Genomic DNA, 13,955 nt, shown 5'->3' with positions numbered 1-13,955 from the left:
TAGCATGACAGCAAGGGACTGACCCTAGAGGGCACCCAGAGCTAACTCATCCCCAGATGTGTCCATCCTGTCCCTTGTCTGGGCTGGTGTAAATTGCTCTGGGAGTAACGACAACATGACTAACTTCCTCAGTACTCCAACGTTATTTCTCTGTTGTCCTTTCCTATTTAAGAGACGGAGGAAAGATGTATGGGGGGGAAAGGCTGAGCATTTCAGATGAAACAGCATTGTGCTGGAAGTCCTCTTGTTATCTGTAGTTTTTGTCTTCAATCAGAGAAGACAAGGTAGTGTGCGAACTAAAAATTCATTGAAGCCCCAGTGCAGACAAAGCAATCTTCATTTAACTTAGGATAAATCAGCTATTGGTCACATTAGGGTTTTCCTCTGAATCACTTTTGTTACATAGTTAGCTAACAACAAAACTCCTGCTCATCTTCCTCTAAGTGTATATCTGGCTTTGTGTGCAGAGGGGACACAATAGGGTCCAGCTTTCAGCTCCTCACATGCCTTCCCCCATCTTCACTGAAAGACTGCTTGTCTGGGTTCAATGCATTTAAGTTGGTCTTGGTGTGGCATCACAAGGTGATCCATCTTTTCTCCAGAGTAGAAAAAAAGAATTAACCACTTTTTACATTTTACAACGGCTGGTAGTAAGCATGCCTCCTATTGCTGCAGCAATATTCAATGAAACCTGAAAGACTTTTTTTTAATTACACCTCAATAGCTTCACCTTCCACTTACTCTTCATTTGAATTTACATCACAGCTATAATCTGGCAGCAAATACCTCTCCTAGAGGAAACAATAATTGGACAATTAAATGTGAAAGCTCCATGAATCAGTGGATGAGCCACACGAAGACAGACTTCCCCTCCCTCCCCCCATTACAGTCCTACTGCCTTGTTATCCCTCTGGTGTAAGCTCAGTTTCATGAGGAGCATTTGCTCTCAAACTTCTCTTTTACACACGCACAGACCATGGCTTAAAGGTCCCTGGCTCAGCAGAAGGGCACTGTAAAGAGAAAAAAAAAAAATTAAGTTCGCAAGAAATGGCTTGGGTTCAGCATGCCCCACCATGCTTCCCCTTTGAGGTGAGTGACCTTGTACCATTGAAGGTACTTCAAAATAAGAGATGTCTGTCTCTTGGCACCTCTGTTATAGGCTGTGACTGGCTTTAGTTGAAGGCCTGATGGTCAGCAGCTAGTGCAGATTCTCAAAACCATTTTGGAGTCCTTCTTCACACACAGTGATGCAGATGTTAGATTAAAATTACTAAGATAACCAGTGGTGTTCAAGCTAGTGAAAGCCTGGAGAATACCCACAAGGACAGACAGTTCTGTTTTCCAAGTCACACAGAAATCAGCAGGACTCTCTGCAGAGACCCAATCCTATGCTGCCCTGTCACAACACTGTAACAGAGGAACCCATTAAGAGACAGTGGCAGAGTTAGCTCCTGCACCCCTTCAAATCAAGCCTACAGTCTCTAAGGACTCTTTTGGTAACATTCAGAAGTGAGCATTTTCAGTAACACTTTCCTCTCCCTCCCTAAGGGAAACCACTAAATCACAGAGTGGATCTGCAGGTTATGTTAGTGGTGATGATCCTGTAAGAGATGATAGCCAAGAGGATCAAGACAACAAGTCAGTGCCTTTGTTCTAAAGACAGCACTTGGAGGATGAAGGGATGAACTGCAACTTAATTGATACTATATGGCAGCTTTTCCATCAATGGGAGCCCTAACAATGCTGGTTTGTGAATTTGCCTCTCATTTGGTGGCATGTTAAACGAAGGATAACACCCATGAAGTAAAACCCATCTTCTTAAACAGGGCCACAGCCTCCTCATCGTGTCCTAATCCCAGACCTGGGCCCCTGTGACCAGCATAAAACACTCCACGTGGGGTTGGCTGGCTGGGGAGCCAGCTGTGAAACCAGAAGCTGTTACCATTTCAGTGAAGATGTCCACACAGGCATTGCGGATCCTCTCTGGGGTGGCAGGGCTATCCAGCCTGAATGGTTCAGTAAGGCCAGAGTCCTTCCTTGCTGAGTAGATGGCATCTTTAATGGCATAAAACACTGAGGCAGACAGGAACAGAGGTGGCTCTCCCACAGCCTAGACACAGCACAGACAAGAGTGAGGCTGCAGCCCAAAACAGTCCTGGCCCTGAAAAGACTAATGAGGCTAAACAGATCAGGAAGCCCTGGGTGACAGACAGGAATTGTTTTAATTCCTCATTCCTTCTTTGTAACTTCTCAGCCTCCTTTAAGGGTGGTATAAGCACAATGAAATAGAAAAGAAAGCAAAACATGCACACTCAGATACAACATCTTGACATATCAGATCTGGAGAAATTACACTGCTAGAAACATCTGCCTTGGTGCCAGGGAAGGGCAACCAGGGAGCTGACGTGCAGCGGGAGGCTGGCAGCCTCTGACAGCAGAACTGGCACAGCAAAGCCTCTTGAGTTCTTCAATGGACAATCAGGGCAATAATGTGCAGTCTGTTTCAGTTCTTCCTAACTATAAAGGACAGTATACATACATGTGTATACTTACATATACATAGTAAGTATACATACATATACATAGTAAAGAATAAGAGAATATCCTGACCCCAGAACAAAGCCAGCATAACAAGATTAACTGTTTAGACACATGCATAATTACTTGATCACACTCAGCTTCATAGAATTAAAGAGCAGCAAGAGGCCTGCAGATCTCACAGTAATACCTTGGATGAATAAACCGCCTTGCTGTTTGGACAGTCACGGAGAAGAGACACATAGAATTCTGTTGGGATGTCTCCAAATGCTGGGATTTTATACATGCCAGGCCCTCGAGTGTACAAGTTCCCTTCAGGAGAATAGCGCAGCTCCTCCATGGTGAAGAGCCCAAGGCCTTGGACAAATGCTCCTTCTATCTACAAACACAACCATACAAGGTCACAGTATTTTTTTATTGTTGTTCTCCTCTGCATAGGAACAAACAGTGATGATTTCCAGTGGAGTTTTCAGCCCTCCCCTCCTGACTAATTTCCCACTTTTAATCTCTAAAACCTTGTCCCTTCTGTTAGGTACAGCTTGGCATCTTTGCACAATTTCTGTGTTCCCATATAGATACATCTGCGTTTCCCTGGCAGGTGAAGTAATTTACAAACACACAAACAGATAGGGTGTAAACACAGCACAGGAATTTTCTGATGAAACAAGGTGGAGGGAAGGGGGGAGAATAAAAAAAAAATAAATCAATGCCATAATATTGATTCTTTCACAGGCAGAGTAACACTGAATGAGTTGTATTTACTAATAACAGGACAAGAAGACTAAAAGGGCTGAAGACAACATTTTTGAAGACAAACTATTTTATGCTTTCTCCTTCACTATAAATGTTTTCTTAAGTACTGCATATTTTCAGGGCACCAGCACAGACACCTGCAAAAACACTCCCATATCCATTCAAGTACTGAAGACTTCTTTGCTAAGTTTTCTACTGTAAATTTTAGGAAAAAATAAAAATAAATAAATAAATAAAAAGAAGGAGAGCAGTGATGAGAGGAAGACATGCTTGAACAACCTTACATGAACAAGCTCTGCTCTCTGTGCCCACAGAGATCTGAAAGGAAGACTAAAAATTTCACACAAACATTCATTAACTCAGCTCTCTGTACTTGTGTTCCTGCAGTCATACACCACCCTGTCTCTCCTATGCCCCCTGATCCTCTACAGCAATTCATGGAAGGTCACAGGAAATTGAGATCACTGACAGTTTCTGTAGAGTCCATTTCTCTCTGACCCAAACTGACAGGCTGCAAAGACAGAAGGACTCCTTCTCCCCTTGGCCACTTCCAAAAAAGGTCCATTTCAGAAAAAACACTGCTTTCAAATAAGTTTTGTTTTAACTATAGCCGAGCTCCGCAACTTGTGCTCTCCTGTAAACCCCAGGTCCTGCAGCAGTTGCACTAGAGTTACACTGCATCAACATCTAGAGTTAGCAAGGGAGCTACAATGGCACATGCAAATGCCTAATAATGGATCTCCTCATTGGTATATAAAACCCCTATTTGCTGAGAGATACCATTGTGATATTGACTGATAGGAGTACAAAAATAAGGTGTGGGATTTAGTCTCACATGCTACGTTGTAGAAACTAAGCCTGGGATGATGTTATTCCATCATACTAGTATTACCTGGATTAATTCCTTAGTCAAGGCAGATGCCAGAAAACATCAATGTGCTGGTAACTGGAGAATATCCTGTAGTCTTAATATCCAAGGAAAAAGACCCCAACGGGATATTTCTCTCTATATTTCTGTGCCTATTGCATAGTAAGTATTCATAGCTAGCCTAAAATGTCTCACTGGATACCCAGGTTTAAAATGCGGTTTGGTTCATTGAGAAAAGCCTGAGAGTAGCGTGATAAATTTAACATGGTGGAAATAGCAACACTATTTTACTTACCTGTCCTATATCTATGGCTGGGTTCAGACTGGTACCAACATCCATAACAATGTCTGTGCGAATATTCTAAAAGGCAGAAATAAGGAATAGATCAGCACAGACCACTGAAACTGGTACACCATGGTCTTCTATGAGGAGGAGTAATGTATCCAACCACTATCTACACTTGGCCAGTGTTCAATCATCTATCTCAACATACCGACTAATCTGAGTTCATCCCTAAATTAAATCAAAAGAAGTCAGTGCAGTTTTCCCCAGAGATCCAGTGGACCAGATTTACGTTAGTTCTAAGCTCCTAGCATCAGTGGTCAGTGCTCTGTAACTGAGCATAACCTAGGTCAGATTCTGATGAAATTTTTTTTATTTATTTCTAAAAGTCTTCAGTACTATTTTTAATTATTAACTCAATTCCAGTATGTTTCTGTTCTTTTGTGCTAACAGTTTTGCTATCTCTTACTTAAGCAAATCCAATAACTTTTGCAATCATTCATTAAGCCTCCTAATACTCCCACAGGGTAGATAGTTATTGTTTTATTATACTTTATGGATTGTTGCACTGTGGAATAGATGAGTTAAGAAATTTACTGAAGGTCACATTAGACCAATGACAGAGCTAGGAACAGTTCACACCCAGTATTTGTTCTAACTCCCTGAGAATTTTTATTTCACCTAAACACAGAAGGCTATTTCACTGCTGAAGCCCTCACCTTGTGGTCACCTGTCAGGCAATCTATCTCAACCTCAGAGCAAGCAACACCATAACTGAAATAGCAGAATGGTTTTCCTTCGTTCTTTTCAAAGTCATAGCCAAGGTCAGGAATTCTTGATACAAAGAAAAACAAAACCATGTTAAATTCCATGAACAGTCAAAATAAATATAAACACATTGCAACTTCCCTAAATCCTAATTCAGTTTTGATTCATCCATTTGATCAACTCCATGCAGAAATAGAAAGTGTAAACAACTATAAATGGAAATCGGTAAAAGTTGCTCTGTATTCCAAAACCTAATAAAAACTATCAATTTATTTTAGCTATTTCTATTTTCCCATTAGTTTCAAGGCTTGTGATTACTATTATGAACTCATTCCTACCAATCCAGTACCAAAGCTTTTGCTTTTAGAGTGCAGTTGAACATTTCTTGGAGGTCAAAGTTCAGAGCATACTTGTGTTGAACCAGAAACTGGACTAGGCTAAAAACTGACTACAAGCACACTTCACAGCAAATTTTGTATGTGGCTACTTATACTTTGTCTGAAAACTGACAGTCACTTCATTAAGACAAAAGCACATTTCAAAGATGCAACAGAAATGAGCTCATATTCTTTTCTAGTCCTAAAGAGGCTCTTCTCAACACTGCATTTAGTTTTTTATGTCAACCTCTCTGCCTCAAAGATGATGGATCTCTGTTTTCCTCCATTAGTAAAGCTGACTAAGAAAAGTGACTCATTTCAAAACAGTACAGAAACCAGCAAGAGTTTAAAATGGGAGAATTAAATTGGAAACAGTGATATCTGCTCATGCCATGACAGGGTACCACTCCAGCCAATTGCCATAAGCAGCTTTGTACTCAAGGACAAAGCCCCCTGCTCCCTTTTTCCCTGCATGACAGTTCTAGTGCAACACTAAGTCATGAGGCTGACACAGAGCAGAGCTCCAGACAAAGCTCTAATTTCATTTATGACTCCTCAAACCGAGGTCAGCTATCTACTTCAGATTTACATGAGATCTGAAATTGGCTCCAAGAACTGTGCTCCATTACTAAACAGTTCCCCCCAGTCAGGAGAGTGTTAACCTCAGCTTAACATCTCTAGGTAAAAAAGAGAACGTAGTCCTAAATTAGAGCAGTGACAGGGGGCTAGGGGCTGTAAATCCTCCCATAATTTCTGTGGATGCAATCCATGCATAAGAGCTGTGCCTCTGCAATGTGAATATTCACTCACCTATAAAATCCTGTGGCCGACAGGCTAACACAGTCCTCATAGGCAGCTTTAATCTGGCAAAGTGAGCAAGAGTTTGAAAACAGTAACTAACCAACCAGTTTCTGCAAAATAGCTACCCCAAACACATTTTCAGGAGAACATGAATAGAAGGTGTCTAGCGACAGACAGCTGTCATGCGACCCAGCACCAGCAGTGCCAAGGGAAACATCATCATGCAGCCACTTCCCCAAACAGCCCAGTCAGCAGCTACCAAGGGCAGAACTTTCCCACTGGCAGCAGAGTAAGGCTTGTCCTTGTTTGTTTGTATCTCAGCTACGGGTTAGACTTTCAGCCTCAGAGACAAAGGTTAAACTGGCAGTCAATTTGACTTCAATGAGGCCAGGCAAAATCTTACCCTGACTTCCAAATCACAAAATCAAAGCTCTTCCCATGAAGAGCTGGATCTGAGAATGGTCTGAGAGTCTTACCCCACACCAATCTCTTATTATGGAGGGTACAGATATATTGCAGCCATGGAGCATCACAGGAGTTGCATGGCAGCTCCATAAGAGTTGTCATTGTTACAGAATCCCTTCATTACAAATCATGTTTCTTCCTGTCTAAAACTACAGCCTGACTAGAAAGATACAAGTAGCCACTCAATAGTTTTATTAGGTCAAATTTTTCATAAGCAGGCCCCAGGATCTAAAGAAAGCTCAGTATTAAAGTCATAACTGATGTTTTGAGGATGACCTCTCGCGAGTTTTGATTACTTCCATTGCCAAGTTTCTCTTTCACTGTTTTTACTCAAATCTTTGATAGCAAGATGCAGAAGGCCTGGAGAATATACAGGATTTGTTGTTTAAAACAATCTGACAATGCCCATTTGTCTCGTGGCAGATACAAAACAGCTTACCCAGTCTTCCCAGGATCCTTTGGGATTAGACTGTTTGATTGGCTCAAGTCTTTTTAAGATAACGTGACACGCATTCTAGAAACAGAGGGAGCGAAAAACAGTATCTTTAGATTGGAAAAGTAATCTTATAGTATTATAGCCCTACAAGAGTTTCAAAGAACCTTCTGTTTAAATCAATATTGCCTTTAGGACTTTGGCATACCATAAATAGGAACAAAGTTCACTAACAGATATCTTGCTATATGGGAAGAAATGTTGACTAAAAAGGATTTTAAAGCAGATTAGCTGTGCTGATAGCAGAAGGGAATCCCAAATACAGCACAGAACTTTCCAGACCATGACACAGAGTATCAGTTTTCTGTACCAAGAAAAAGCAGGACTTCTTAGCATATCTATCAAAATGATCCCAGAACACTGAAAAATAAAAATAAAAATATTCTTGCCAATATCCAACATACTCAAACAAGTTGTGCAGAGAATAAAAATGATGTTTTTACTTTACAGGTTAGACATCCCCTTTTTTAAACCTGAGAATGAGCAGTACTAAATTCTTCTTTTCAATGGAAAAGACACATATACTAATGCAAATAAATTCTACCATGACTGAGATGGTCACAACCACACCATGGCTACAGAAAGATGTTTGCTCTGAGTGTATGAACACTTAGAGGTCTTTAGTTCTGGAGCACAGCCCACAAACCATCTGCTATTAATATTTGTAGCACAATATCTGTGTTAGAGATAAGGCCACATAATTACAAAAAACCTAGGTATTTAAATAGACGATTTGTTCTGTTCATTTTGAGAGGGGGGAAGGAAGGCAGGCAGGCAGGCAAAGAAAAGAGAAAAGAGAAAAGAGAGAAAAGAGAAAAGAGAGAAAAGAGAAAAGAGAGAAAAGAGAAAAGAGAGAAAAGAGAAAAGAGAGAAAAGAGAAAAGAGAGAAAAGAGAGAAAAAAAAGTCATTCATAATCTAACATTGCCAGTAGTTACAGCAGGTAACTAATTCCTTAGGCTGGAATTGCCTTTTGATTGTTACATTTTCCTTAAGGAATAGAAAAACACACATTGACTTTTCATGTTCTGGAGTCCTAGCTTATCAACCACTAGTTTAAATAACTCAGTTTCTGTACATGGACAGCCATTCCATTGATGTCTGCGCTGACAGATGCAGCTGTTGGGGAAGTATTTGGGACAGTGTTTGTGCTGGTCTCACTGATGTAAATTTTGGAGGTGGGGATTCCCAGTGACCTGCTAGCAACCTGCAGAGCAAAGGTAAACAAATGGTAAGCAGCTGTTCTTATATATAAGCATTATCATTCATTGCTTACACTACTAGGATCCATACTGGAACCTCTATCCTCTCCTGTACTAAATTTCATTTTTCTTGAAGACTCAGTTGATTTGGTGACCAAGAACTAGCCAGAACATTGTTAAGCTTGCCTTTCACAGACTAAATATGTGCAAACACATACATGTGTACTTTTGTCACAATGGCAGATACTCACTTGAGTACTGAGAGACTCAATTCTTTTCTCAAGAATTACAAGAACAAGAGCATAAAGAGCCCCATTAGATTTCCCTGCCAAAGCAGTGTTGCTCCATTAGGCCTTTTTTAACTGTAAAGGCATTAGCATATGTAGATAAATATGTTTGCAATACTTTTTTTGTATAAAATACATATAAACTGCAACTTATGGGATAAAATGAAATTGCCAGAGAAACTAGACTGTAAGCATAACCTGCATCATCTACATAATAAGAGTTAAGATTATGAAGAATTTAATTCTCATACTCAGTTGTGATAACACTGAAAATCTAGCACTGCTGCTGAAACAATTAAGAGAAACTAGTCATTATTTATTGTCTTATGTATGCACACAGAGGAATTGTCAAGCTGTCTTGACACAAGATGTTACTATAGAGTGAGTGCAATTTTCCTGAAAAGACATCTCATTTGGTTAAGTCCAAAATTAATATTACCTGAATCATTTTGGTATGAAGTCCTTGACCCATCTCAGTCCCCCCATGTGTTAGTAACACAGAACCATCTGTATACACATGAACCAGAGCTCCAGCCTATAAAACGGAACATTAATTCATCATAAGTGATCTAGCAAAGTACTTCACAGACTTCAGTTACAAACCACAGAGAGAATTAATCTGGAACTAGACCAACATTGTTCTTCAGTGGAATTAAAATTACTAGCTTACACTTACTCAGTTTGGTTTAGTCTCACCAACTGACTTGAAGTTCCAATGTCATAACAAACCTCAGTCAGTATTTTCAGCTCAGAAAACAGGTGAAGTAACCCAAACATGCTCCTCTGAAACAGAGACATACCCTTCACCTGAACTTGCTAACACCACTGACAGTCCATCAAGTCAGGTTAAACACAGAAACAGTTTAACTGCTGAAGAAGAGAGACTAGGCAGGGAAATGAACATAACACAATATGTGTGCAAATGTAGCTGCATTGTGGTGTCTCTTGGACAGTATAAACTGGCAACTCATTTTGGTTGGAAAAATGTGTGCTTCTTCTTAACTAATTTACTACTTTTCTGAAAAGCTCCACTATGGTACAAATGGATGAGGGCCTAAGGAAAGCAGCATAAATCTAGCTTCTCTACAGAAAAGATGAACGATGCTTACAGACCTGGTTCAGGAATGGGACAGTGAAACTGATGCCAAATTTGGTAGGAATGATACACATCCCTCGCTTCTTCCAGCGATTCTGCCTAAAAGGAAAGAATATTATTCATATACTCATGAGGTTTTCAGTGCAGAAAAAATACTATGCTTCCCTCCAACAGCTTGGGTATAAAAGTAGAAATTAAATACCTAAATGCAGTGTTGACCATTAATCAGTAGTTTTTATGATAGAGTGGCTTTGTTTATGGGTCCCAAAAAGAAGAATTCCAAACTGAAGTTACTCCTCTAGGTGTTACAGAAGCAATTGTCTGGACTATTAACTATTCTGTTGTATATACAAGCCAACTGAAAAAGACTATAAAGCAGTGAAAAGCCTAAACAAATTGCCTTGATAGCTATTTGAAAAGCCTAGCTGGACTTTAGAGACTCCCTTTGCTACATTTCCCTCACAAAATCATGTCATGCTATATCTTATTTAAGCTACCAGCTCACTGATTAAAGTTTCTTCCCACAGTGAGAATGAAGGAATTTTCAAAAATAGAAATTTTTTTAAGTCACTCACAAATTTAAGGTCTGACTTGACTCAAGTTGGTAAGAGAACTTCAGAGTTTAGGAGGCAAAATGTGCACCCAGTAAGAAGAAAGCTCCAGAACACCTACTTGTTGAATTCTTCAATTAGTTTCTTCCTGGCATGATAGTTAGAGCTTGACAAACATTCATCCCAGCATCTTCGTAGAGTAAATCCCTCCAGCTTTTGGTTAAAATGAGTCAGGTCTCCTTCATTGTAAAGATTGAGCTTCCGCACCTTTCCAAAGAGAGACATAAAGGACATGCCAAGTTTAATGCTTCAGACTATGTCTTTTAATGGCCAATATCAATGCAAGTTGGTTCCTAGTTTTACTCCTCTGATCATTCTACAGAACAATAGAATTAACTGACATATATCTGTTTTTGGGGAAATGGGGCCTAAGACATTAAGGCTGGGAATTTTCAAGAGAGACTGGAACTTTAGCACATTGCTAGTAAGATTAAAGTAGCTAGTGCCTTCAGATTTTTTTTTTAAAAATCTATCCCTAAAGCATGTGTTAACACAATTGAGGCTACCAAGGGGCTTTAGTGAAGAGAAGAGAATCCATGCTATAATTTGTGCCACACAAAGTCTGAGATCCTGCTAAGGGCTCAGCAAAAATGAAACAAAAGTTTGTATGTTTTCTGTTGTTTTGCCCAGTTGTCAGAGCTTGTTCAAAGGCAACACCACCCTGAAGCGTGTTGGGGAGTCTGTACCTCCTCAGGTGGCAGGCCACACTTCCGAGCAAGGTCACTCATCCAGCACTCAGCAATCATCATTCCTTGGGGCCCTCCAAAGCCGCGGAAGGCTGTATTGGAAGGTAGGTTTGTCTTACAAACAATTCCCACACTACTGACATTAGGGATGTTGTAGGAGTTATCCAAATGTAACAGGGCTCTGTCCATAACCTGGTGAAGAAAAGGAAAGGAGGTGAACATGCTTTATATTAATCACGTCAGCCTTCTCACTTGCTGCCAAACCCAGGCTGGAGAGCTCTGAAGCTAATTTACAACAGCAAGCACTTTCTCTTGCACCCTGCAGGTCTGCAGCCAACACAGCTAGATGAGCACTGAGATGCAGCCAGCACTCCCATTCCATTTGCAAGAGTGTCAAAGAGTTATTCTCCTGAAGGACAGGACAATTTGCACACTTCTCTATTGACACTTACAACCTTAGGACAGACTGAGCTTCAAAGTTCTTTGCTGGCCCTGGGCTCATGCTGAGCCAAACTGCTACTAAATGCCATTGTCTGCCTGGAAGAACCACAATCTTCTTTTTATTATAATCAGTAATGTGTTACTGAAAAGAAGTCTTGCTGATATCAAGTGACTGGACTATGACAGTAAGGGCAATTATATGAAATAAAGATTTTCAATAGCTACATCTGAACTGCAAGATTTGATATCTTTGTCCACTAATTGTCCAAACCAGGAAAGGGCTGTCAAAAATTCACAAAGATGTACTCTCAACCAGGTCCTTAGTTTATGCAAAGACACATGCCTGCCATTCTGCTCTGCACAGCATCAACTACATTGCTAGCATTGATTGTGGCCCTGGTAGAGAGCTCTTACAGTTCTCTTCTTATGAAATAGATTCCTTTTTGCAGAAAATTATCAAATACTCAGTGGACTAGAGGAAAGGACCTAGAATAAATACGACTTTACAGTAGGCTATTTGGGTTGGTTACTCACATGACAAAAAAAAAAGTGTTCTACTTATCAGCACAAAAATTCTTGGGGACAAACTCAGAACTCATGCCCATTCTTAGTGCTTGTGAACCCAACATTAGCTTTAACCAGTCCTTAAGAAGCTTATTGATTAAGGTGCTCTGCTCTCATCAGTCTATTGACTTTGGTGTTTCTTATTCCAAGGAACTAGCTTTCTCAAAGTTGCGGAACTATCAGTCATCTTGCATTGTGCAAGAACTTTCCCATCTCAGCCCTCTGTAATGCAAAGCAAACTTTCTTGATCGTTTTGTCAAACTGAAGTTATTACAGCATCAATAAGAATTATGTGGCACATGCCAAGGCAGGTCAGGTGGCTTCGAGAGCAGTTGTAGAAGCTCCAGAAACACATCAAGGTCTGTTTTCAGTCATGTCAGAGAGCACAATATGCAAGCAATGCTATAGATAACAACTGTCTGAATTCAGAGCAAAAGGTTGCACAGTGAAAACATTTGCCTAGTTAGCCATCAGAAAATTCTACTTACACCATGTGAGAGGTCTATAGAGTTGCCCCCATTGCTGTAGTATGACACCTCCAGACTCTTGACTTTCCCATTCTTCATGAAACCAACCTGCCAAGAGAATCTTTCTCAGTAATCAGTTTTCTACAAAATGTTCTGTTTCATGCTTCCCTCCAAAAACTGAATGGACCTCATACAGGCAAAAGGTTGACTGTCCTCTACTGCAGCAGAGGCCAAGCACAGGCAGCAGCTGAGGAAGCTTCCCAGTAAAGGGTCCATCTATGCATCTTAATCTTGCTCCAGAGAACTCTTCTAAAATAAGTGCTTGCCACTTGTCACAGCCACACTTTTCTTAACAGGTTTTTTGCTTTGAAAAGCAGAGACAGTTGGATGGGGATTGAAGAGGAAAGCAACTTAACAAAGCAAACAGTAGTAAACAAATGGGGAAGCACCAGCAGTTGTGATTGTCAACAGGGAAAAAGTCTAAATTGCAAGGAAGAGGGAAGTATTTATGCTGACAGTGGAACCATCCAAGACAAAAGGACTTCAACAGGAAAACACTATAACCCAGCTGACCCAATCCATTAGCAGTAGGGGACATCAGCAATGAACCAACCAGAGCAAGAATTTTTTCAGTCTCTTACTACTTTCCAATTTTTCAGATGACAACGTTGAGACAATGGTGCATTCATTTAATATGTATGCATACCTTGTATCTCCCGAGGAAGGGATGTCTCCCACCACTTATCAGCATGTCCTCATCTCGATCCAGCATGCATCTTACGGGGTGGCCAGCTCTGTTAAAGGATTTATTTATCAGGCAAAGCCTGAAACTCACGATACAGTTCCTACAGAGCAAGACTACCATCTTCTTGATGAGCACTTTCCAGAGTAGCAATGGGGAGCTGGGGGTGAACTGCTTGGTTTATACATCTTCCTCTTAGGAAGATTGCAGGATTAAGTTAAAAAAAATTTTAAGATCTAGAAATTAGAACCAGTTCATTAAAACTCTTGCAGAGACACATATTAAAGAGTATAGTTTCTTACAGAGGCAGATGCCAGTAACTGAAGAATCAGTGTTTTCCAGTGAGAATGCCGTATGAAAAGTACCAACTAACCTTCCATTTGACCTTGTTTTTTATTTGTTTATTCATTATCTAAGGAGGAAAAAAAGGAAGAGAGGAGGAGCTGCTCTTAATTTTGTCACAATTCTGATATCCCAGTGCCTCTCTTCAGGTTGTAAAATTGCTTCAGGAATGC

General features: G+C 40.4%; 1 protein-coding gene across 1 annotated transcript in view; it reads right to left on the bottom strand.

Moving 5' to 3' along the window:
* Window positions 1–705: 705 nt before the first annotated feature.
* The window catches only part of XDH (xanthine dehydrogenase), a 42,690-nt gene continuing 29,440 nt past the window's right edge, over window positions 706–13,955 (bottom strand). The window contains exons 22-35 of the mRNA XM_009994787.1: window positions 13,405–13,492; window positions 12,720–12,806; window positions 11,227–11,418; window positions 10,602–10,747; window positions 9,947–10,028; window positions 9,273–9,368; window positions 8,423–8,551; window positions 7,293–7,367; window positions 6,398–6,450; window positions 5,162–5,276; window positions 4,455–4,520; window positions 2,729–2,917; window positions 1,943–2,110; window positions 706–1,010 (exon numbers count right to left, since the gene is read on the bottom strand). Coding sequence (XP_009993089.1) covers window positions 960–1,010; window positions 1,943–2,110; window positions 2,729–2,917; window positions 4,455–4,520; window positions 5,162–5,276; window positions 6,398–6,450; window positions 7,293–7,367; window positions 8,423–8,551; window positions 9,273–9,368; window positions 9,947–10,028; window positions 10,602–10,747; window positions 11,227–11,418; window positions 12,720–12,806; window positions 13,405–13,492 — 1,537 coding nt within the window. The 3' untranslated portion in view covers window positions 706–959. The remainder of the gene's footprint in view (window positions 1,011–1,942; window positions 2,111–2,728; window positions 2,918–4,454; window positions 4,521–5,161; window positions 5,277–6,397; window positions 6,451–7,292; window positions 7,368–8,422; window positions 8,552–9,272; window positions 9,369–9,946; window positions 10,029–10,601; window positions 10,748–11,226; window positions 11,419–12,719; window positions 12,807–13,404; window positions 13,493–13,955) is intronic.

The sequence above is a fragment of the Chaetura pelagica genome, unplaced genomic scaffold, assembly GCF_000747805.2.
Source record: "Chaetura pelagica isolate M959 unplaced genomic scaffold, ChaPel_1.0 scaffold2, whole genome shotgun sequence".
In the NCBI taxonomy this organism is placed as follows: Eukaryota; Metazoa; Chordata; class Aves; order Apodiformes; family Apodidae; genus Chaetura; species Chaetura pelagica.
Note: the sequence above shows the minus strand (reverse complement) of the source record. Positions and strands in the feature narration are given on the sequence as shown.